Below are 22,851 nucleotides of genomic sequence, written 5' to 3'. Positions count from 1 at the left end.
TCCCCACAGAACCATTTGAGTTACAAGTTATAGGCATACCTCAGAGAAATTGCAAGTTAGGTCCCAGACCACCACAATAAAGCAAATATCACAATAAAGAAAATATCACAATAAAGAAAATATCACAATAAAGCTAGTCACACACTTGTTTCCCCCCATTTTTCAATGCACTTAAAAATGCTAATCATCATCTAAGTCTTCAGTAAATTATAATCTTTGTTGGTGAAAGGTCTTGCCTTGATGTAGATGGCTGCTGACTGATCAGGGTGGCACTGGCAGGAGGCTGGGGTAGCTGTGGCAATTTCTTAAAATAAAACAACAATGAAGTTTGCTGCATCGATTGACTCTTTTACTTGAATACTTAGATGGCATTGCAGGATTATTAATTAGGCTAATTTTAATATTGTTGAGTTTGAGATAATCAGAAGGCCTTAGTGGAGGGGGGAATGGGGGGAGAGAGAGAGTGAGAGAGAGCAAAATAGCAGTTATTGGAGCAGTCAGAACACATATAACATTTATCTATTAAGTTCTCCATCTTCTATAGTTGTGGTTCAAAGAAGTGTGGAATGATTGCCCAAAGTATGGCATGACTACCCAAGTATGGCATCTGCTCCCCCCCCAATTACAATAATAATATCAAAGGTCACTAATCACAGGTCACCAGAATAGACATATTAATAATTAAAAAGTTTGAAATATTGTGGGAATAATCAAAAGTGTAAGCATATGCTGTTGGAAAAATGGTGCCAACATGTTTGGTCAACACAAATCTTCCATTTGTAAAAAAAAAATGCAATATTTGTGAAATGCAGTAAAGCAAAATACAATAAAATGAGGTACATCTGTATCATTATCCCAATTTTCCAGAGGAAGAACCTGTAGCTCAGCGGTCAAGGGTGTTGTCCAGGTTTACACAATTAGTTAATGTTGGAGCCCAGCTTATTGGATTATGATATATAATAATGTCAAGTGATCCAGAAAAGTCATAGGAGCCCCTCAAAGAGTTGAAAGACTTCAGGAAGTATTATATTACTCAAGTCAATTTAACAAATATTTATCAAGTACCCACTAAGTGCAAGACAACTCAAGGAGAACAGGATGGATAAGTGGATAGAAGACAGGCCTTTGAATCAGCATGTCTTGAGTTCAAGTTTGACACATGCTGGCTGTATGACCCCACACAGACAGATAGGCCCCTGGACTTCCAGTGTGCCAGGTAACTCTCTAAAACGAGTAGTTACAGAACAGATGCAATTCTGCACTGGTAGAAGGTGTTTCCTCACTGGGAATCCAGTCTACCAATGAAATCACAGATAATAAACAAAACAAATAGATAATAAAAGTTATACAAGGAGAGAAATTAGGTTTAGTTTTTTCCAACTCTTTAAGACCCTGTTTGGGGTTATTTTGGAAAAGATACTAGAGAGCTTTGCCATTTCCTTTTCTATCTCATTTTATAGATGAAGAAACTAAGGAAAATAAGGTTGCATGATTTGCCCAAAATCACACATCCAGTGTCTGAGGATTGATTTAAACTCATATAGATGAATTCTGACTTGAAGTTTGGTGTTTTAGCTGACTAAGAGATTAGTAATCAGGATATTTACCATGCTTTAAATCCACCCACCATTTTGGGTTCTGCTTCTGTGGAAATGCGCTGGCCAGATAAATCACAGGGAATTTAGGCTGTGTCTCCGTTAATACAAGATGACTTCTTTTCTCTGATGATAGTAACAGTGGAATCTTTTCTAATATGGGAAAAGTAGTGAGTCAGTTATTTGAGTATTCCTTTTTAGGAGAGCCAAGATTCTATGTCCATTAAGACCAGAGCTGAGACTTCATTTCTTTTATCTTTAAAAATAAAATGTTTGTAGATAATTCTTTTTAAAATGAATCAATAACCATTTATTAATCACCTATTGTTTAATAATTTATTTGCACTGATATTAATTACTGCTTACAGTATCATAATTTTCCTTCCAAATACTGAATTAGGATTCTTTACCCATCCATTCTCACTCACTTTGCCTCTTCGATGGTTGTGGTTATACATCACAGGGCTTCTGGTTGCAGTAGATTATTTATGAAGGAAAATCAAAATGAAATCCTAATGTTGCTATTTTATTTTGGCTTAAAATCAAATTGTGTAACAATGGCAACTGCTTCCCTACTGCTGGTATCTCCCCGTTTTGAGAGACTACTAGCTCTCTAGAACTGTTTGGGGACTTTCCCTCCTCTTTTTTTTTTTTTTCTTTCTTTTCTATTATCATTTTCAATTGTAACCAATTTCTTTGCCTTTTAAACTATCTGAAGGTGTCTGGGTTTTTTTTTTCTTCTTCTTCTCATTTGCAGATTATTTTAAATGTCTTTTCTCTGATATTTTTTTTTTCTCTCTCACCCATCAGTGTAACTTGTAGTTCACTTCAGTTTCCGCCCATGTGACTTCCAGCTTGAGTTCTCCATTATTATTATTTTTTTTAACCAGAAACCACAAGTGAGAAAGCAAGCCCCAAAAAGCGAGCGAGTATGTCACTGCTAGGTGCAGTGTCTCCAGGCCGCAGAGAGAAAAGGACCTTGGGGTCTAGAAGTGCATGGTGGGCAAGAAAGAAGAAGAACCCTACGAAGGTGGTGGGCTGGTGACCTAGGGAGTGTTTCAGAAAGGCAGTTAGTGCCGGAGAGCCGAAGGGAAGCCAATGAAGCTTGCCCAGCCCCTGGAGATTTCAGCCATGCCCCATAGTTCTGACAGCAGTGACTCCAGCTTCAGCCGTTCACCTCCACCCAGCAATAAACAGGTAATGCTTCTCTTTTCCTTCATCACCCACCCCAGCTTCCAGCCGTAGGGTCCTCTCTTCCTGGTAGAGCTTCTCGGGAGCTGTCCGAAAACCATGGCTCAGTGATCAAGGACAGAGTATAAGCCAAAGAGCCTCAGCTTTAAATTTGGGATTGGGTCTCCCAGAAGCACCCGGCCCAGGGACCCTCAGCCCATCACTCTACCATTGTGTCCCTCTCCTTTTCTCTTCCTCCTACCACTCTCCTGGTCTCTGCCCCATGAAGCTTTCTAGGAAGGAAATAGAATGAATGAGGAGATGGTGAAGCAAAGTGTTTTGTTCTAGTCAGAGGGACTTTTATTCTATGAAAGATTTATTCTTAATAGGGGGAGTTAAGTGCAATCTATGGTTAATAAGAATGATGATGATAAGCTAACATTTATATAGTCCTACTAGGTGCTAGATACTGTGCTAAGATCTTTACAAATATCATTTCATTTGCTAATAATAGCAGCTTAACATATTTGAGGATCACAGAATGCTCTTAATAATAATCCTATAAAATAGATAGTTTAAATTGTTTTCCGTTTTATTTTTTAGATATGGTCATAAATTGTAAAAAAAAAAAAAAAAAAGTCCTCCTGCTCTTTCAAACTAGCAACTCCTTTGAAATGTATAATTTTAGAGAATTGCTGGTGAGGACTGAGAAATTAAATGACTCATGTGGAGTCATTCATCTAGTAAGTATGAGACCAGGTCTTTCTGATTCCAGTGCTAGCTCTTGATTTGCTCCTTGCTTCTCTCAAGTATTATTATTAGCCCCGTTTTGCAGAAGAGGAAATTGGGACTCAGAGCATTTAAATGTTTTGCTGACCCATGTTCAAAGGCCTAAAAAAATAGCTTAGATCTAGGTCTTCTGATCTAATATCCAATGTGTTTTTCCCGTACTATCCTATTTCAGGCTGCTAAATTGAAGCTTACACTGGAAAACTTAAGTCAAATTATGAAACAGGGATGATCCAAGAGGATGTAAATTTAGCACACAAAAAAAGCAACTAAAAACCAAAACAAAGTCTATAGGGCTGAGGAAGATAATGGCTATGAGGGCTCTGGTTTGGGAAATTCTGAAGAGCATTATGAGGAGGTGACCTGCCATGGGTGAGGAGAAAGGAGATACAGCTACTGCTGCAATTTACCTAACTGCATTAGATAAGACTGGGTTGGGAGTCATGGGAAGGGATGTGAGGGAGGGTTCTAGAGAGTTTGAAAGGAGATTCTTCTGATAACTCAACAACTTACCTCCAGTCCTGGGAGATTAAAGTCTGGCCAGAAGCTTCCGGCTTTCTGATAGGTCATACTTTAAGAACCAAAGCACTGCTTCCCTGAACCTGCCTGCTTACCACATCCCTTGACTTTTTTCTGTAAAGGGGGATGGTTCTGGTCTAGTCAACCACTTATGGTGCAATCATTTTTAATTTTCTTCTTTGCTCTTATGATTTAAAGATCATATATTTCATTAGTGCTATTTTTTTGGGGGGGTGATGAGTAGATTTTTCATATTTTATGTCTATAGGCATATAGAATAATAATAATATTTATAAAAAAATAAAACATAACTCACATTAGTGTGGTGATTTGAGGATTAGAAAACATTTTCTTCACAACTTTAGGACATAGTAACTTAGAGAATACACATTTTGTAAATATGCATGCTGAACCTGGAACCAGCCAAAAGTCCTGGCTTTGACATTAGCTATATAGATTAGGCAATGAATGTAACTGTCCTAAATTTCAATTTCTTCATCTGTAAAATAGTCATAAATTTGCAAACCTTATCTCACCAGACTGGTGTAAGAAAAGTGCTTTGTAAACCTTACAATTCAATATAAGTGTAAATTGTTATAATTATTATTGTATTATAATTTTAAAAAAGCAGATTCTTGGACCTTGTCTCAGACACCCCTAGAATCTTCTGTGTCTCTATTCCTTGAGACAGGATTGTACCTATACTCCCTGTCCATTGAGGGATGTGTCCTATTTTCAAATGTCTTGGGGCGTTCTGTTCCCATTCTGGAAAACAGAAAATAATGCCACATTTTTTCTTTCTCTGGCTCTCTATCTCTGTCTCTCTCTTAGGCAAATGGGATTAAGTGACTTGTTCCTGGTCACACAGCTAATAAGTATTAAATTGTATTAAATAAATAAGTATTAAATATCAGAAGCCACATATCTTTTTGAGAGACATTGTGCCATGGTAGAGAGTCTCAGAACCAGGAAAGTATAGGTTTAAGTCCTTTCTCTGACACCTACTGGCTATAAGATACTAAGTAAATTAGTTTCATAAAGCCTTCATTGACTCGCTAACTTTAGAAGTTGCAGAAAAGGTGCTGATTTGCATTGATAGAGGGAATTTCCTTATCTGAGAGTTCCCTGTGCCAGTGAAATCACAAGTCCAGTCCTCCGTATCCTTTAGAGAAATGGAGCTTCCCCTCCTATTTGATCTGAATCTTCTGGCTTTGCTTTTCTGAGAAGTATTGAAAAGGTCTTTATCTGAGAAATTGTCTATAAAATTCTACCTCCACCCCAACTTTCTGCTTTTCTTCTGATCTTGGATACAAAATCCTTTTAACTTAATGTAATTGAAATTAGCCATTGTGCACCTTGACTTTGCTCTCTTGTTTATTAATAAATTTATAGATATTGAAATAGGCTGGTGCTGCAATAATAAGACTATTCTCTCAGCCTTTTTCTTGGCAATGACAACGATCCTTTCCACATCACGTCACTCTGGCCTATGAGGTACACTGTAGAGTATGGGGCCTCTCTATCCCCTCTGGAACGGGACATATCATAGTAAATAAAGATTGCCTAGAAGACCTGTCATAATGGGAAGAGTCTAGTTAAAAGAACTGAGTTCAAATTCTGACGGTGAATGACTTTAGCCAGTCACTTTTCTTTTAGCTTCAGGTTTCTCCACTACAAAAGTCTTACATTGTGATGTGGAGATAACCCTGCTTTGATCATTGATCTGCTTTATTTCTTAGGAAGGCTCATTTGCCCCTCAGACAGCCTGAGGGTTTCCTGTTCCCAAGGACTGATTCTTTTGGTGGGAGCCATAGTGCAGACATATAATTTCTATTCCTACTGAAGCTTAGAATTCCCAGTGTGAAGTGATCCATTATCCTCAGACTCTCAAATAGCGGATAATGCAGATATGCACCACCACACCTGGTTTAGTTTAGCCATTTTACAGATGAGTAAACTGAGTTCTAAAGAGTTTAAATGACTTGTACAAGATCATATTAGAGAACTGAAATTCAAATCCAGATCTTTGAAATTTTGTGCCCTGGGCCATGTGACCTATATTATCTAGGACATTGAGCTCTTCACATGCATTATTGCAGTAACACTTCAGTTTATTAGGTTCTCCCATTTAGATGGGAGAAGGCATCCACAGGCTCAGAATACAAAGAATGTACATTTTGATGGGAGAGGCAGGTGATAATGAAAGAGTTTTGAAACCTGGGGTTCTGCCCCTGGAGATCAGAACCAGAACACAAGTGGAAATTTCCAGTAAAATTAAAAGTATGGGGAACCAGCAATTGGAAGATAAAAGTAGACCGGCACAACAAAAGGAAGGTCAGAGACTTTCAGAGACAACCTTAATAGTTTTGCCCAGACTAACTCAATGGAGTGTCTAATTCTAGATAAATTGTAAACAAGAGAAACCAAATTACAGTAATTCAAGATATACTTATATTTGCATATAGGAATATCTTAATTATTGATATATATAGGAATATCTTGAACTATTGAATACATATGCATATGCATTCATATATATATATATATACATATATATATATATATATATATTTTTTTTTTTTGAAATAGACTTTTCTACTCACACATGTTAGACTCGCAGGGGTCCTCAAACTACAGCCCAGGCCAGATGCGGCAGCTGAGGACGTTTATCCCCCTCACCCAGGGCTATGAAGTTTTTTTATTTAAAGGCCCACAAAACAAACTTTTTGTTTTTACTACAGTCCAGCCCTCCAACAGATTGAGGGATAGTGAACTGGCCCCCTATTTAAAAAGTTTGAGGACCCCTGTAAGAGTTTGCAAAAGCCTTTATATAATTTTTTCCCATTATATCACATTAACCTCACAGTTGGAATTCCATAGAAAGGGGGAAGGATTCTCAGTCTAGCATTTGGAAAAGTGCTAGGGACTCAGTAGGTGAATTAATCAGATGAGTTAATGCAGAAAGCCCAAAGTAACCACTGCTACCTTCTCTACTTTTCAGGATTCCTCAGATGATGTAAGGAAAGTTCAGAGAAGGGAGAAAAACCGTATTGCAGCTCAGAAGAGTCGACAAAGACAGACACAAAAAGCAGACACATTACATTTGGTGAGTGTTTTTAGCCCATTGCCATTCCTTAAGTTCCAGTGATTACTATCTTCTTTCCCTTCTAATCCTCTCTGACTTCTTTCAGATCTCAATTCAAGGACCACTTTTGCAAGTAGCCCTTGAAAGTAGTCAGGGATATGCTAGGAAATGTTTAACAATCATCCATCCTAAAAGTTACAGTACACTTTTTTTTTTGAAATTATTATTTATTTTTGTTTTTTAATAACTTATTTTTCAAAACATATGCAAAGATAGTTTTCAAAATCCATCTTTGCAAAACCTTGTGTTCCAAAATTTTCTACCCCTCTCCCCACTTCCCTAGACAGCAAGCTACCCAATGTAGATTAAATGTTCTTTTAGACATATTTTTGCAACAAAAAAAAAAAAAAAAATCAGATCAAAATGAAAAAAAAATTGAGGAAAAAAACATAAGCAAACAAAACAAATTTCACATAAAAAATTTGAAAATACTATGCTTTGATCCACATTTAGTCTCCACAGTTCTCTATGCAGATGGCTCTTTCTAGGCAAGTCTTTTGGAATTGTCTTCATTCACCTCATTGTTGAAAAGAGCAAAGTCCACCATAGTTTATCATCACATAATCTTGTTGTTGCTGTGAACAATGTTCTCTTAGTTCTACTCACTTTACTTAGCATTAGTTTATATAAGTCTTTCCAGACTTTTCTGAAATCAGCCTGCTCATCATTTTATATGGAACAATAATATTCCATTACATTCACATACCATAAATTATTCAGTCATTCCACAACTGATGAGCATTCACTCAGTCTCCAGTTCCTTGCCACTACAAAAAAGGCTGCTACACACATTTTTGCACCTGTGGGTTCCCTTCCCTTTTTAATGATCTCTTTGGGATATAGACCTTGTATAAACACTCTTGGGTCACAGTTTTGTGGCAGTACGATACCAATCCATAGACTTTTTCTCACTCCTGGGACTCAATTTTTAGGACACAAACTCCTACTCCAATCAATGTGCCTATTATAGGTTGTTCCCTGTTTTTATTTGATCTGTGAACATATGGTTTCCCTTTAGTAGAATATAAACTCCTTGAGGGATAGGGACTGCTCAACTCATAAAGTTCAACTTTTAAAAACAAGGCTGGATTGTTGAACTAGAGCCTGCTTACAGGTGGCTCGGCTATAATGAAATTAGTCTGCCATGAACTTGAGATAACAGTTTGGAAGGACTACCTTTATTATGGGGTTGAAAAGAATGAGATGCTGTCTGTGGTGAGGCTAGATCAGTGGCTCAAATACACTGAGGAAATGTAGAGTCCCTCACTCAGAGCATCATCTAGTTAAAGCTCAGATTATGTCCTCGAATTAGGTCAAATAGTTTTTATGCTTCCTGATGTTGCATAGGAGTGGGTCTTCAGCTCTATCCACATGAAGTCCACTTTGTGGCAGAATGCTCACCAGCCACGCAGGACACCTGATAACATTTTTGTGGGCAATTATGTGGTCCTGGCTTTGGAAAACTATTGCCATTTACTTGGTTCTGCCATGTTTTGCCCTTCTCTTTGTTACTCTCTTCGTTTAATTTTTATACATATGTTCTGGAAGAGACACAATGGTATTATGGAGAAAGCATTAGTTTTGGAGTCCAGTGAGTTTGAATTCTAGCAGAAAAAGGAGAGTATTTCTGAAGAGTAAACAAGTATTCTGCTATAAAAAAATTTTAGATAGAAAGATATTTACTAAAGCTTAATAATCCAAGTAAGTGCTAAGCACTGGACGCACAGATGAAAGCAAACAGCACAGCATCTACCCTCAAGAAACTTGCCTTCTAATGAGGGGAGATCACACATAAAGGAATGCTGGAAAGGAGGTAAGGGTGGGAAGGGTGCCCAGAATGGGGTATGGTGAGGAAACTGTGGGTAGAGCTGAAGAGGAAGGAAAAATTAATTGTGAACCTTTAGCATTTGCCCCATTCTTTTTGTGTCAGAAGACAGGCATTTAGGATTTTAGTAAAGAACTTTTAGAACTTTTTTTTCATTTTTTTTTAATTAAAGCTTTTTGTTTATCAAAACATATGCATGGACAATTCTTCAACTTTACCTCTTGTGTCTTAGAACTTTTTTGAGACAAATGTTTTACCCCGGATATGAGCAAATTCTCCAGAAGAATTCTAGCACTCTTGCTTTTTTGCTTTCCTTTCTTTTTACCTGGTAGCCAAGTAGAAGAGTGGACAAACTGCTGGACCTGAAGTCAGAAAGACTGAAGTTCAAATTCAGTCTGCCTCAGTTTCCTTAATTGTAAAGTGGGGATAATAATATCATTTTCCTCTCAGAATTGTTATGAAGATTAAATGAAATAATATTTGTAAAGCATTTAGCATTGCCTGGTATTTAATCAGTGCTTAATAAATGCTTATTATATTCCTTTTTGTTTCCACTTCTTTTCTACTACAAAAATGCTACAGGAAATATTTTGGGGTGTGTATGAGCTGTGAGATAGAACTCTTTGACTTCCCTGGGTTATGCCATGTAGTGGGATTTCTGGATCAGATATAGGTTAAACTAACTGGGAAATTCTTGATAAGTAGAATGAATATTCCCAAATAGATCTTAATCATTTTCTTGGCATAATTCCAAATTATATTCCAGGTAATCATAGATTTTTAGTTAGAATGCAATAATACTTATACCTAAGAGCTTATTGAGTCCCATAAACCTTCTTTTATGGATAAGGAAATTGAGATCTAGAGACATCAAAGTTAAGTACAGGATCACAGAGCTAGATAATGGCAAACCCAATTTTATGACTTCAAGCCTTTTCATAACTCCATAGTCTCCCTTCATGCTATTAGATTTGCTTTCTACTTATCCCTGAATACATCTGCCTGACATTTCATCTGTTTGAATTTTCAAATTAAATAGTTCCAAATTCTCTAAAATTGAATAATCTTTCTTTTGATTGTAGCAGTGTTGATAAATCAAACTTTAATGGGAGCTAGGAAATACGTTCAAGTGCTTGAGTCAAAAAAAAAAAATCTGTCAATTTTTAATGTCATAAATAATAGTCACTTTTGCAAATATATTTATTCCTCTTTTGGTCATTGCGTGGTAAAATCAGGAACATAGTAAAAGTCCTAGTTTTTTGATGTCCCCCCATCCCTGTTCCCTTTTTAAGAGTTTCCCATACTATTGTCTAGGTATTTATTCCACTTCATAATAAAGGACACTTAATGCAATGTTTAGATTCAGAAATTTTAAGGAGTATACATATCGATTGTGCTCAAATAAATTCTTTGCTTTTTTTCTCCTGTCACCTACATGACAACCCGCCCCTTCTTCTTTCTTGTCCATTCTTCTTCCCTACAAAATGGAATGCAATAGTGACATAGTGAAAAGAACTCCCCATTTAGAGAAATACCTTGTGGGTTTAATGCCTGGATTTGCCACCTAGCATATCATATAACTTTTCTGGGCATCAGTTTCCTTATCTATAAAATGAAGGAGTTGGATAAGGTGACCACTAAGTCTTTTCCAGTTCTAAATCTATGAAAACTTCATAATTCAGAAAAATGATTTGGAAATATTATATTGTGAAAGATAAATATCAGGTATAACTTTTCTCATCTGATATTTTGGTTATTTGGGAAATTGGCACAAAAATTGGCAACCTGAAGCAGCCATTTTTTCCCTCCTTAATAAGATGGCCAGATTTGTACGGTCAAGACATAATTTTTGCCATTAGTCAATAGAAATTAAATACTTAAACCACTCTTCTGGGATATTTCCATTTTATTTTAGATAGTGTCTATTTCATACCAAAGTATTCTTTAGTTCCCAGATAAAATGAAAACCTTTTTAGCAGACCATAAGTTCAATTTAAACCAGTAGTATGTATAATAATCTAAAAAGCAAACAATCACAGGCTGCCCAAGATAAGCAGATGGGTCCAGGGCTAGGATGATAACAATACTCCTTTATTTTCTTCTCATCAAACCATATCTAAAATACATGTTAAGACTAGATATGACATTTTAGGAAGGATATTGCTAGAGTACGTCCAGAGAAAGGTGAACAAAATAACAAGGTGCTTTTGAGAGCTTTTGTGCTGCATGAAGATTAGTGGAAGAAACTATAAATGTTTAGCTTGAAATAAAGTAGATTAATGGGAATAGGGGAATGGAGAAATCATAGCTCTTTTCAAATGCTTGAAGAGACACCACATAAGAGGGGATTAGATGTATTCTGGTTGGCCCCTAATGGCTGAATAAGAATAATTGAAGAAAACTGAAGAGAGGAAGATTTAGGCCAGAATGAGGGGAAAACTTCCTAACAAATAAGAGCTGCCTAAAAGGGCTTCTTCATAAGTGGGTTCTCTCTCACTTAGAAGTTTTAGGTGAAAGATAGACTAACATAGGAAGTGTATTGTAGTGGCATTTCTGGATCAAGCATAGGTTAAACTAACTGGGAAATTCTTGATAAGTAGAGTGTATAGTCCCAAATAGATTATGATAGGCTATGATTTCTTTCCAGCTATTTATTCCTTGCCTTCAGTGGTTCAATTATCTGGAAATATCATAAGTGTTTTCACATGATAATGAAACTGTACATTGGTGTATCTCTTATTGGCTCTAGTTCAGAATTCTTTAAGAATAAAAAATTAGCTCAGATTTTTAAAAAAATCTGTAGAGAACAAGATAATGGTTGCAATATGGCTTCCAAAGCTGGTGAATATTTTTGTGCTATTAAAAGTTTATAACATTTAAACTATAATTGGATCATATTTTTAAAACATATGGTATTTATTGGAGGGCAATTGTAGTAAACCAGAGTATGGAATCAGGACACCAGATTTCAAGTCACAACCTTGCCCCTTAAAATCTATTTAACTAAAGGAAATCATTTAATCTCCCTAAACTCTAGTCTTCCCATCTGTAAAATGTATAATAATGCTTTTGTTATTTATCTTAAAAGATTGTTGTGAACATTTTTTATAAAATTTATACTTAAAACATGATGTAAATATAAAACTTTCATTCTTACCTTGACTTTCAAAGGGGGCAATATCCTTCCTCTACTCAGACTGGGTCTCTAGATAGATCAAATGTTTATTTTACTTGCTGTGATTTCTCTCCACTAGTTTCTACACAGTAAATAAAATCAAGATCAAACCTTTTCAAAATGTCATCTATTTGCTAATATTTTGCTATTTACTATCTGCATAACTTTGGGCAAGTTACCTTTTATTAAGCCTTGTTATCTCATTGTAAAAAAATAATGAGGCCTCTGCCTCACAAATTTATGAAGCTCAAATGAAATAATATCAATAAAGTATTTAGCAAATTTAATAGCTAAAGCCACTTAATCCTGTTTGCCTCAGTTTCCTTATCGGTAAAATGAGCTAGAGAAGGAAATGGCAAACCATTACAGTATCTTTGCCAAGAAAACCACAAACAGGGTTATGAAGAATCAGACATGATTGAAACAGAACAACAACAACTACATCAACAATTATGTGATAACAAATTCCATGAAATCAAAGGGGAAAGTTATTATTAACTATTTGAGTTCCTCCTTCATCCATGTTTTCTATTATATTTTATTTTTAATCTATCAAACAAAAGAAGTATTTCCAAAATATAGTAGAACAACAAAAAAAAGATGGTTGCACATGAAACTGCAAGTATATTATGTACAACTTACTATTTCTTTTAAATATATAACATGTACCATTTTTCTTTTTTTCTTCCCTCTCCCCTACCCTTGCTTCCTAGAGATAGTTACCATTAGACACTAATATATGCATATGTATGTGTGTATATGTGTACATATGTGTGTGTGTGTGAGTGTATACACACATATGTAAAAATCATTCTTTTTGTTACTTCTTCTGGATGCATGTCTTCCTGCATAGGTCCTTTGTAATTAATTTTAGTATTTACATTAGTCAAAATGATTTAGTCATTCAAAGCTTTTCTTAAAACTATTGCTATTATTATATACAGCATTCTCTTCATTCTGCTCATTTCACTCTTCCTTATTTTGTGCATTTCTACCCATGTTTTCTAAACTCAACAAGCTCATCATTTCTTATAGCACAATAGTATTCCCTCATGATCATATACCACAACAAGTTCAGCCATTCCCCAATGGATGGGCATCCCCACAATTTCTAGTTCTTTGCCACTACAAAGATAAGCTGCTGCAAATATTTTAGAAGATATAGGTTCTTTTTTTTCTCTTTCCCTAATCATCTCTGGAAGTAGTAATGTTGCTGGATCAAATAAATGTTGACTTAATGGCTTACAGTTAGATTTTTTTTTTTTATTTTTATTGATAGAACGCATGCCAGGGTAATTTTTTACAGCATTATCCCTTGCATTCATTTCTGTTCCGATTTTTCCCCTCCCTCCCTCCACCCCTTCCCCCAGATGGCAAGAGTCCTTTACATGTTGAATGGGTTGCAGTATATCCTAGATACAATATATGTGTGCAGAAGCAAACAGTTTTCTTGTTGCACAGGGAGAATTGAATTCAGAAGGTATAAATAACCCGGGAGGAAAAACATAAATGCAAGCAGTTTATATTCATTTCCAGTGTTCTTTCTCTGGGTGTAGCTGCTTCTGCCCATCTTTGATCAATTAAGGCTCTCTTTATCAAAGAGGTCCACTTCCATCAGAATACATCCTCAAACAGTATCATTGTTGAGGTATATAATGATCTCCTGGTTCTGCTCATTTCACTCAGCATCAGTTCATGTAAGTCTCGCCAGTCCTCTCTTACAGTTAGATTTTCAATAATTATCATGTGTTTATCATCTACTTGCCCTCTTAACTTATGATATCTATTCCAGACAGAGAGCTTGAACACCATAATCAATGTCCTTGTCATTTTGATCTTTCTTTGCCTTTTCAAAATTATTTGACTTTACAAATAATGTTTTGGAAAACATCCTTTTGTCCCATAATGTGGCCAAGCTACTTCTCAACAGACTAGTGTGGTTTTAGAAGCAACTGACTTAGTGAAGATGGTTTCAAAGGGTAGAATAACTGTTTCCCTGTCCTAGCCACCAAGACGTTGATTTTCTAATTCCAAATCCTCGGTGGTGTAACAGCTTCTCCTCAGTTGCAATTGTGGTCAAAAATAACAAATCTGATGTCTTTCATTGCATTAATGTAATCTCAGTATTTTCAGATTATTAAGTGGGTTTCTCTAGGGAAAGTGGTTCCATCCTCACAATCAATAGCTAGTCCTTATGTGACTTTCTAAAAATTCAGCCCTGCTGTTTCCAGATCAGAACAGTGAACTTGCCTTTTCATCTATTATGCTCTCTATATTATCCAAAACAAAACAGTGTAAATGTCAACTGCCACAGAGAAATTGGGTTAGGTGATTTCCATCCCCATCTGCCACTGTGATCCTAAACATATAACCATAACATTTTAATCATCTATCAATTAGACACCTTTTTTTTTTGTTAATGTTGTTTTTCTTTTTTTAATCTTATGAATTTGAAAAACATCAACAAATATGAATGTTTCCTTAAACAAAAGAGAATAGAGAAAGAGGATTGAATATAATACTATAAATCTCTCTTAGGTATATTTCACTTTAAAAATAAGAATTTTAATTTAATAATAAAATTATTAAAAATGAATTATTAAATCTAAACTTTAAGTTTATTAAATGTTAGATTTGTTCCCCAAATGCCTTGATTGAGTATAGCCGCTTCTGAACTTTCTTATGTTCTCTTCTATGCATTTTTAAATGTTTGATTGATATTCTTTTTTTCTTTTTTTTTTTTTTAATAAAATTATACAGTAATAGGCATTTACTATGGTGATGTAATTGGTACAAACTTTTTCTTCCCACCATGACCCATAAACAACTCTGATACACCTTCCCATTTCCTACAGTACATATAAAATCCAGGGGAATGTGGTCTCAATCATATAACACATGTGGGAGAGAGATAACTCACAGCTACTGGTTATCCTCTTGCTCATGTCCTCAACATGTTCTCTTTAGCTATATGATAGCTTATAGAATGTTGAATATGCCTTTCTTCATTACATCAGTTGGTCACTGATATCTAATAGGTACATTGTCATCTGCCTTAATCACTTTAGAGACAGTGTTAGGATGCTAGTGAAAAGTCCAAGGGAACCAAGGGAATGAGTGAAGGAAGAGACCAAGAAACGGTATTTCCAGAATGATTAGTTTGATTAACAATTCCACCAGCATGCATTAATGTGTTGTTTAACCTTTATCATTTTCTCTTTTTGTCATCTTTGCCAATATGAAGTGTATGAGGTAGAGTTTTAGAATTTGCTTTAATTTGCATTTTTACCATTATTAGTAATTTAGAGCATTTTTTTATATGGTTTTAATAGCTTGCATTTCTCCTTTTGAGAACAACCTGCTTATACACTTTGACAGTTTATCTATTAAGAGAAAGGCTGTTCTTACATATTTGTATTGATTCATTATATGTTAGCTATAAGATTTTTACCAGAGAAACTTTTTGCAAAGATTTTCCCCAACATAATTATTTCCCTTCTAAATCTAATTAGCATCATTTTATTTTTATAAACAATTTTTTTTTGTCATAAAATTGTTTGTTTTTATCTACCATGTACCTTATCCCTTGTTTGGTTGTCAGTTCTTTCTGTAGAGTTGTGAAAAATGTCTCTTTTCCCACTCCTTTTAATTTGTTTATGATATAGCCTTTTGTATCTATATCGTGAATCAATTTGGAACTTATTAAAACATTTGATATAAGATATTTTAAACTTAATTTCTACTAGATTACTTTCTAATGTTCCCAGTAATTTTTGGTGAATAATGATTTCTTGTTTTTGGAATTGCAGCCTTTGGATGTACTAAACTCTATGTTATCATGTTCAATTGCTTCTGGGTTTTGCGTATCTAATTTCTTCAGTTTTCCTATTTTTTTTTAACACATACTGAATGATTTTGATTTTCTAATACAGTTAGATATTTGATACTATCTTTCTTCCCAAATTTTCTAATTTTTTCCTCTTCATATTCCTAAATTTTCATTTTTCTGTATTATTTTGGTTATTATATTTTCTTATTCCATCTTTTAGTATGGTATTTAATCTATAAATTAACTTAATATTGTCACTTTTATTATTAATCATAATTCTTTCATAATTTGTCTTTTGTTACCTGACAATTAAGTGAGTGTCCACAGAGACCATTATAGTCTACTCAGTGCTGATAGGAAGAACCAAAACTAAACCAACTATTTTTATCTTGGGTCAAATTGAACTTCAAATATGCCAATTTTATCAACATCAAGAGGAAGCCTGGCAGAGTGGATAGAGAACCAGCCTTGGAAACAGGACTATCTGTATTCAAATCTTACCTCTGACAAATTCTGATGTTGGACTCTTGGGCAAATCTTAAACTCTTGCTGCCAGGCAACCCTCTAAGATGGATAATGGTTAAAGATGGATTCCTATTTGTATCCATGAAAGAAATATCCATACCTGGAATTCCCCAAACTGATGAAATCACAAACATGTCCCTTCCCCAACAAAAAAAATAATATGAATGGATTCTTATTTATATAGAATCAAAACTAAAAATTCTGGTGTCTTGTTCAGTTGTTTTTCACTCATGTCCAACTCTTCGTGACCATATCTGGGGTTTTCTTGATAGAGATAGTGGACTGGTTTGTCATTTCCTTCTCCAGTTCATTTTACAGATGAGGAACTGAGGCAAACAGTTAAGTGTCTTGCCTAGAATCGCACAACTAGCAAAATGTCTGAGGGAAGTTTTGAACTCTGGTGCTCAGACAAAGCACATAACACATGCCTGGAATAAAGAGAGGAAAAAAAAATTCTCAATTTCAGTATTTAGGGGATCCAATAAGAGCAGAGAATCCAGGATAACGATGAGGTTGTTTCTGGTAAATCAATATTTAGAGGGATAAAGCAGGGGCAAGCTGGGTGGAGAAGAAGCCAAATGGGGAGCAGCAATCTACAAAGAAGGGTAAGAGACTTTGACTTCTGATAGTTTCCTGCTCATGCACCAGATCCCAGTTATACTATTTTAATTTTTCTTGCTAACTTGTCGATAAGATCAAGTATTTCTACCTGCTGTAGTGAAAGGCTTCCTCTACATTTTGGCATAAAATGGGATGCAATGTGAAATTTAAAATGAGTCTCTCAGAAACAGAAGAAATTTAAATGGTAAAGATCTTACTTTCCTAGAGCACTCCACAACAATCCTAATAACATCATATATGCTTAGAATATTTTTTTCCAGGGATTTAGCCTAGTTAAAATTTTTTTGTTTTAAGTTTTTCAAAAAGAGTGAAATGAAAATTCATGGTTTTACATTAAATCCTCTTTTTATGTTATACTGAGTACTTGGAAATGTTCTTTCAAAAAAAATTTTATATTTAAGCTCAAAATTAATTTTAAAAATTTAAATTGTTCTTACTTTAAATGTATTCTGTTTTATCAGTTTGGTTTATTTTTTATTTTGGATTCTGAGATTAAACTCTTTACTGCACAATCTATTTTAGAGTTCAGTTGAGCCAGTAGTAAGAATTCAGAACTATCTTTACCATTTATTTATCCCTAAGTTACCTATAGTTTGGAGTTAGTTCTAGTTTCATTGGATGGATCCATTCTTCAAAAGCACTCTCCTTATCTCTCTTCCACAGTGGATTTCTTTTCTTGTTCTTCTTGGGGACTTTCTAGCTGCATCTTCTACATTAAATTCATTTTTAGGGGGTATATATCTCTCACCTGGACTTCTTAGGTAGGCATGAAATTTTACCCATGCTGTTCACTTTACTGATAAGAAAGCTGAAATCTAGGGAAGGGAAGTGACTTGCCGTTCTACTTAGGTAAGAGTTGAACCATCATTAGAACCCACTTCCCTTGAGACTCAGCTTACCACGTCTCTTTTGCAGACGTGTTTCCCTTCTCTGAATATAGAACACTCAGATTATTATAGTTCATATTTATACATAGCATCTCAAAGTTTGCAAAGTAACATATTTAACTTTGTTCTGAGGTTTGCAAAGTAAGTTCAGGACAGGATAGCCTCTGAACTCTCCATAAACTAATCCCCATCACCTACACATACAGAGACAGACTTTCTCTCCAACACATCCCTTATTCTGCATTCTGGGAATTGGAGTGCCTTGCAAGAAAAGGCCATGTTGACTGGGTAGCACTAAGTGTTTGGAAAGGAGTTCTGGGACGCTATGAGTGTTGGTGACTGTGACTGGTTTGCAAGATGCTCTGGGTTTGCTTTCCCTCACAAAGCAGGAGTAGACATAATCTAATTCATAGAATCCTCATGATAATCCTGAGTATGGATGCTATTATTATCTCCATAATGAAGACCAAGAAACAATGAGTTACTTACTTAAAATCACATAGCCAGTAAGTTCTAAAATATTTAAGTAAATACTAAAATCAAGCCAGACAGGATTTGTGTTTTCTGTCTTTTAAATCAAGCTTACTGCTTGAGGCTTTCTTTGAATGTAATTTTTTCTTTAGGGTTTTTCTACACCAATTGTATATGATCTCGGAGCAAAACTCTGTTCAGTAGTCACATCCCATGATCTGGGGCCACCTCCAGTCATCCTAATCAATATTTTGCCAATAAACCCAACTGGTTCCAGAAGTGAGAGTGAAGCTGCTGATTTTGCACTGCTTTCCTTCATTTCAATCCAATTCACTTTTACATTATGGCAACAGCTTAGTGATGTTCTCTTAGAGAATGAAGGATAAAAGGAAGGTTAGATGGCTCAGTAGATAGAATACTGACCCTGGAGTCGGGAGGATTTGAATTCAAATCCAGTCTTAGACACTTACTACTTCCTAGCTGTGGGACCCTGGAAAAGTCACTTATCCTCAATGTCTTGCAAATAAATAAATAAATAAATAAAATAAAGAGAGAGTGAAATTGAAAGAACAGCACATTTCCATGCCAGCCACTTAGAATTGCATAATGCTTATCATAAAGAGAATGGGCAAAATAAGTGCAGGGACTGATACTAGTACAAAGCAAAACAAACAATTCTATAAATTAATGTCCTGCTGATGGCAGGTCAAGATCAGCATCTTTGAAGAGCATATTTTAGAAGTTCAACACTTTGTAGATCTCATCTCGATATAAAACATGTTCAGATAATATTAGTCTGAGGTCACAGCCCAGTTTCTGCTCTATTTAAGGAAATATTTTTATGAAGCTATCTTTGGTTATAACTTGTTGAAAGTTTTTTTGATATCTTGTCAGATGGCTTGATGGATAAATTTTATTTATTTTAGTTGTATCCTATTCTTTGTGACTCCCCTTTGGGGTTTTCTTGGCAAACATACTGGAATGGTTTGCCATTTCTTTTTCATTTTACAGATGAGGAAATCAAGGCAATCAGGGTTAAGTGACTTGCCCGGAATCACACAGTAAACAATTGTCTTAAGGTAGAATTTGAACTTGAATCTTCCCAAATCCAGGCCCAGCACTCTGTCTACTGAGTCACCTAGCAAAATTCCTTAAGCCTTGCAGTATTTTACCTGGTTTCCCTTAGTGTGGTGACTAACCTTTCCTTATTGTAAAAAATGGGAATATAAAGTAAAGAACATGAGATCAGCTTTCATTTTACTTTGTTGTTATGACAAACAATTGTTCCAAACAATTGTTGAAAGACAATTTCACTCTTTTTTTTTTTTTTTTTTTTTTTGGAGAAGGAGGGAGAGCAAGATAATTCAGTCACAAGGCTATTAATCCTTAAGTGTCTGAGGTCACATTTGAACTTAGGTCCTCCTGACTTCAAGGTGGGTGCTCTATCCACTGTACCATCTACCTGCCCCTCATCCTTCATTCTCAAAGAGGACCATGACATTAGGGACATGATGCTATGACATGCAAGTGAATTGGATTTAAGTGTGGATGCGCTGTCCAAAGTATTTTACTAGTAAGGAATTAGAAACCCAGTCACCAACAAGTTAACAAACATTTTAAAGTGAATTCTATGTACCAAGTACTAAGGGTAGAGCTGGAGATAGAAAAGCAAAACAAAAACAAAACCCCACCAAACAATGACAGGCCCTGCCCTCAAGGAGCTTCCAGTCTATGTGTAAGACAACATGCAAATAACTAGGCACAAATAAGATTATGCAGAATAAAATAGAGATAATTATAGCAGGAAGCCTCTAAAGGGGACTGAAAAAGGCTTTTTGTAGAAGGTAGGATTTTAATGGCCGAGATATGAAATGAGTATTGCCTTCTGTATAACCTGCAATATTTTAAATGGACATATTTGGACCTACTTTTCTTAGGTCAACAAGCATGAATTTTCTATTTTCTCAGTGTCATTGTACTCTTATAGTAATTCCTTGATCTTCTTTTCTTGACTTTTTTCAAATTCCAACTAAAGTCCCATTTTCTTTTCCAATCTTTTTGTGATCTCTCCTAATTCTAGTCCCTTCCCTGTCAACTATTTCCTATTTAACCTGTGTGTAGCTTGAATGTATATATTTGTTTGCTTTTCACTTCCCTTTTAGATTGTAAGCTCTTTGAGGGTAGAGACTTTACATCCCCAGTGCTTAGCATGCTGCCTGACACAATAGGCATTTAATAAAAAGTTTTTTCCATTCCATTTCAATCTTCTCAGGTTTTTTTTGGTAGGTTTTTTGGCTGTTGAACCTTTGTAGTAAGCAGTCAAGGCCTGTATTATTCTAGGTATCTGAATATCCTCCATAGTCAGGCCCTGGACTATGTCACACTTAGGACATAGAGTACATCTAAAAGAGTACCAAAATGCTGATGTGTTTGTTTGTTTGTTTTTTTAATTCAACCAAGAAGCCATATATCTGATCTTCCAAAATGGAACTTAGGCCCTTAGTAGTGAAAATTTTATGTAATACCTCATTCTGGAACAAGATTCTCTAGTTTTTGACTAACATAAAAAAAAGGATTTGCATTCCTTTCCTTTTTATTTTTTCATAAAATTAGAATCTTTTTTTTTTAATTATGAAGAATCTTGAAATATATGATAATCCACATACAATGTCCTAAAAGTCTTATTGCATTATTAAGTGATTTAAGTTTAATTTTAAGGTGTTACACTGGACTGCCATTTGGAGGACATTCTGTATGGGACTATCTATACTACTCTTCCTGGTAGTTTATAAAACCCTTCACTACTCATGATCCAGGGCAACTGGGTGGTACAATGGGATGGAGCACTAAGCTTGGAGTAAGGAAGATCTGAGTTCAAATCCAGCCTCAGACATTTACTAATTGAGATCCTGGACAAGTTACTTAACCTCTATTTATTTGCCTCAGTTCTTTACCTGTAAAATAGACTGGAAAAGGAAATGGCAAGCTATTTTAATATCTTTGCCAAAAAAATCATTCATGGGGATCACGTAGAATAGATACAACTGAACAACAATAACAACAACAATCAATGACTTAATTCACACAAAATTTAGAATGATTATAGGGAAAAGAGGGCATAGATTAGTGTAAGATGTGAGTTAAAAACCATTTTTAAAGATATCATTGTTTTCTAGTCACCAAGATGAAAATTAGGAAAACTAAATTTCCTTACCCCACTTTTCAATGACATTTTATTTTTCAAAATACATGTGAAGATAGTTTTAAACATTCATTTTTGTAAAACTTTTTTTCTCTCCCTTCCTCACTTCCCCCCTCTCCAAGACAGCAAGCAATATAATATAGGTTAAATATATGCTATCCTTTTACCCATATAGGAAATCTAACTAAATTCCTGATCTATCCACTTCTGGCTTACCTAGCTTTATAAAACTTTGAGTTTTATAAGACTTTATTAAGACTTCCCTGGTCCTCAGTTACCCTATCTATAAAATTAGGGAATTGGACTAAAGTTTCAATTCAGCAAGTATTTATTTAGTTCCTTGAGTGTTCAAGGTACTATGCTAAGCCTCAGAGATACAGAGAAAAAAAGATCTGATAACTCCTGCTTCTAAGGATTTGTTATGCCACAGTTCTCTTTAACTGTCCTGACTCAGTTTCCCTGTATGAGTTTCCCTTGTCTCAATTTCCTTAACTGTTCTGTCTCAATCTCTTTAGTTGTAAATCCCCCTCTGACCCAGTAAAACTGAGGATTATTTGCTCTCAGGTTATAAATTAGCAAGATAAACAAGAGAGTAGGCCTCCTGATTTACAATATCCCTCTAAAATATTCCAAGATATCCCATTAATATCTTTATTTCTTTGTATTCAGACATCCTGTCTCTGGGTTCTTAGAATTTGATAGAGGTTTTCCCTCACTTCTTACCCCTTCCTTTGTTTAGAGAAAAGGTATTTAAGATGTTGGGATTTCTCCATTCATGGCTGGAGGCTGGCGGCTGGCTGTATGCTGAACGCTGGATTTTTTGGGATGACAGTCTCCTCTAGCTTTGGGACCAACATGGATTCCTTGGTCCCAAGTATATCTTTATCTCTGTCTCACTGGATAATTTGAGACGAGAGTCCTGTCCAGTCAATCTTACTCTCCCATTAATAAAATATTAAAAACTCTCTAATCTCTCTCCTGCCTCAGTTTCTCTGGCATTACAGATTTAGATTCTATTTAAATAATCTCTGAGGTCTCTTCCAATTCTAATGTCTATAAATAATCACTTGAAATCGTTCCATTAAAGATTGCCTAACA

The 22,851-nt window shown here is 35.3% G+C and overlaps 1 protein-coding gene across 1 annotated transcript in view; it reads left to right on the top strand.

Annotated features, from left to right (window-relative positions):
- The first annotated feature begins 2,477 nt into the window (after positions 1 to 2,477).
- The window catches only part of BATF (basic leucine zipper ATF-like transcription factor), a 40,662-nt gene continuing 20,288 nt past the window's right edge, over positions 2,478 to 22,851 (top strand). The window contains exons 1-2 of the mRNA XM_051977574.1: positions 2,478 to 2,792; positions 7,075 to 7,179. Coding sequence (XP_051833534.1) covers positions 2,694 to 2,792; positions 7,075 to 7,179 — 204 coding nt within the window. The 5' untranslated portion in view covers positions 2,478 to 2,693. The remainder of the gene's footprint in view (positions 2,793 to 7,074; positions 7,180 to 22,851) is intronic.

Source organism: Antechinus flavipes, chromosome 2 (assembly GCF_016432865.1).
Source record: "Antechinus flavipes isolate AdamAnt ecotype Samford, QLD, Australia chromosome 2, AdamAnt_v2, whole genome shotgun sequence".
Classification (NCBI taxonomy): Eukaryota; Metazoa; Chordata; class Mammalia; order Dasyuromorphia; family Dasyuridae; genus Antechinus; species Antechinus flavipes.
The sequence above is the reverse complement of the archived record's forward strand: the minus strand, read 5'-3'. Positions and strand labels throughout refer to the sequence as shown.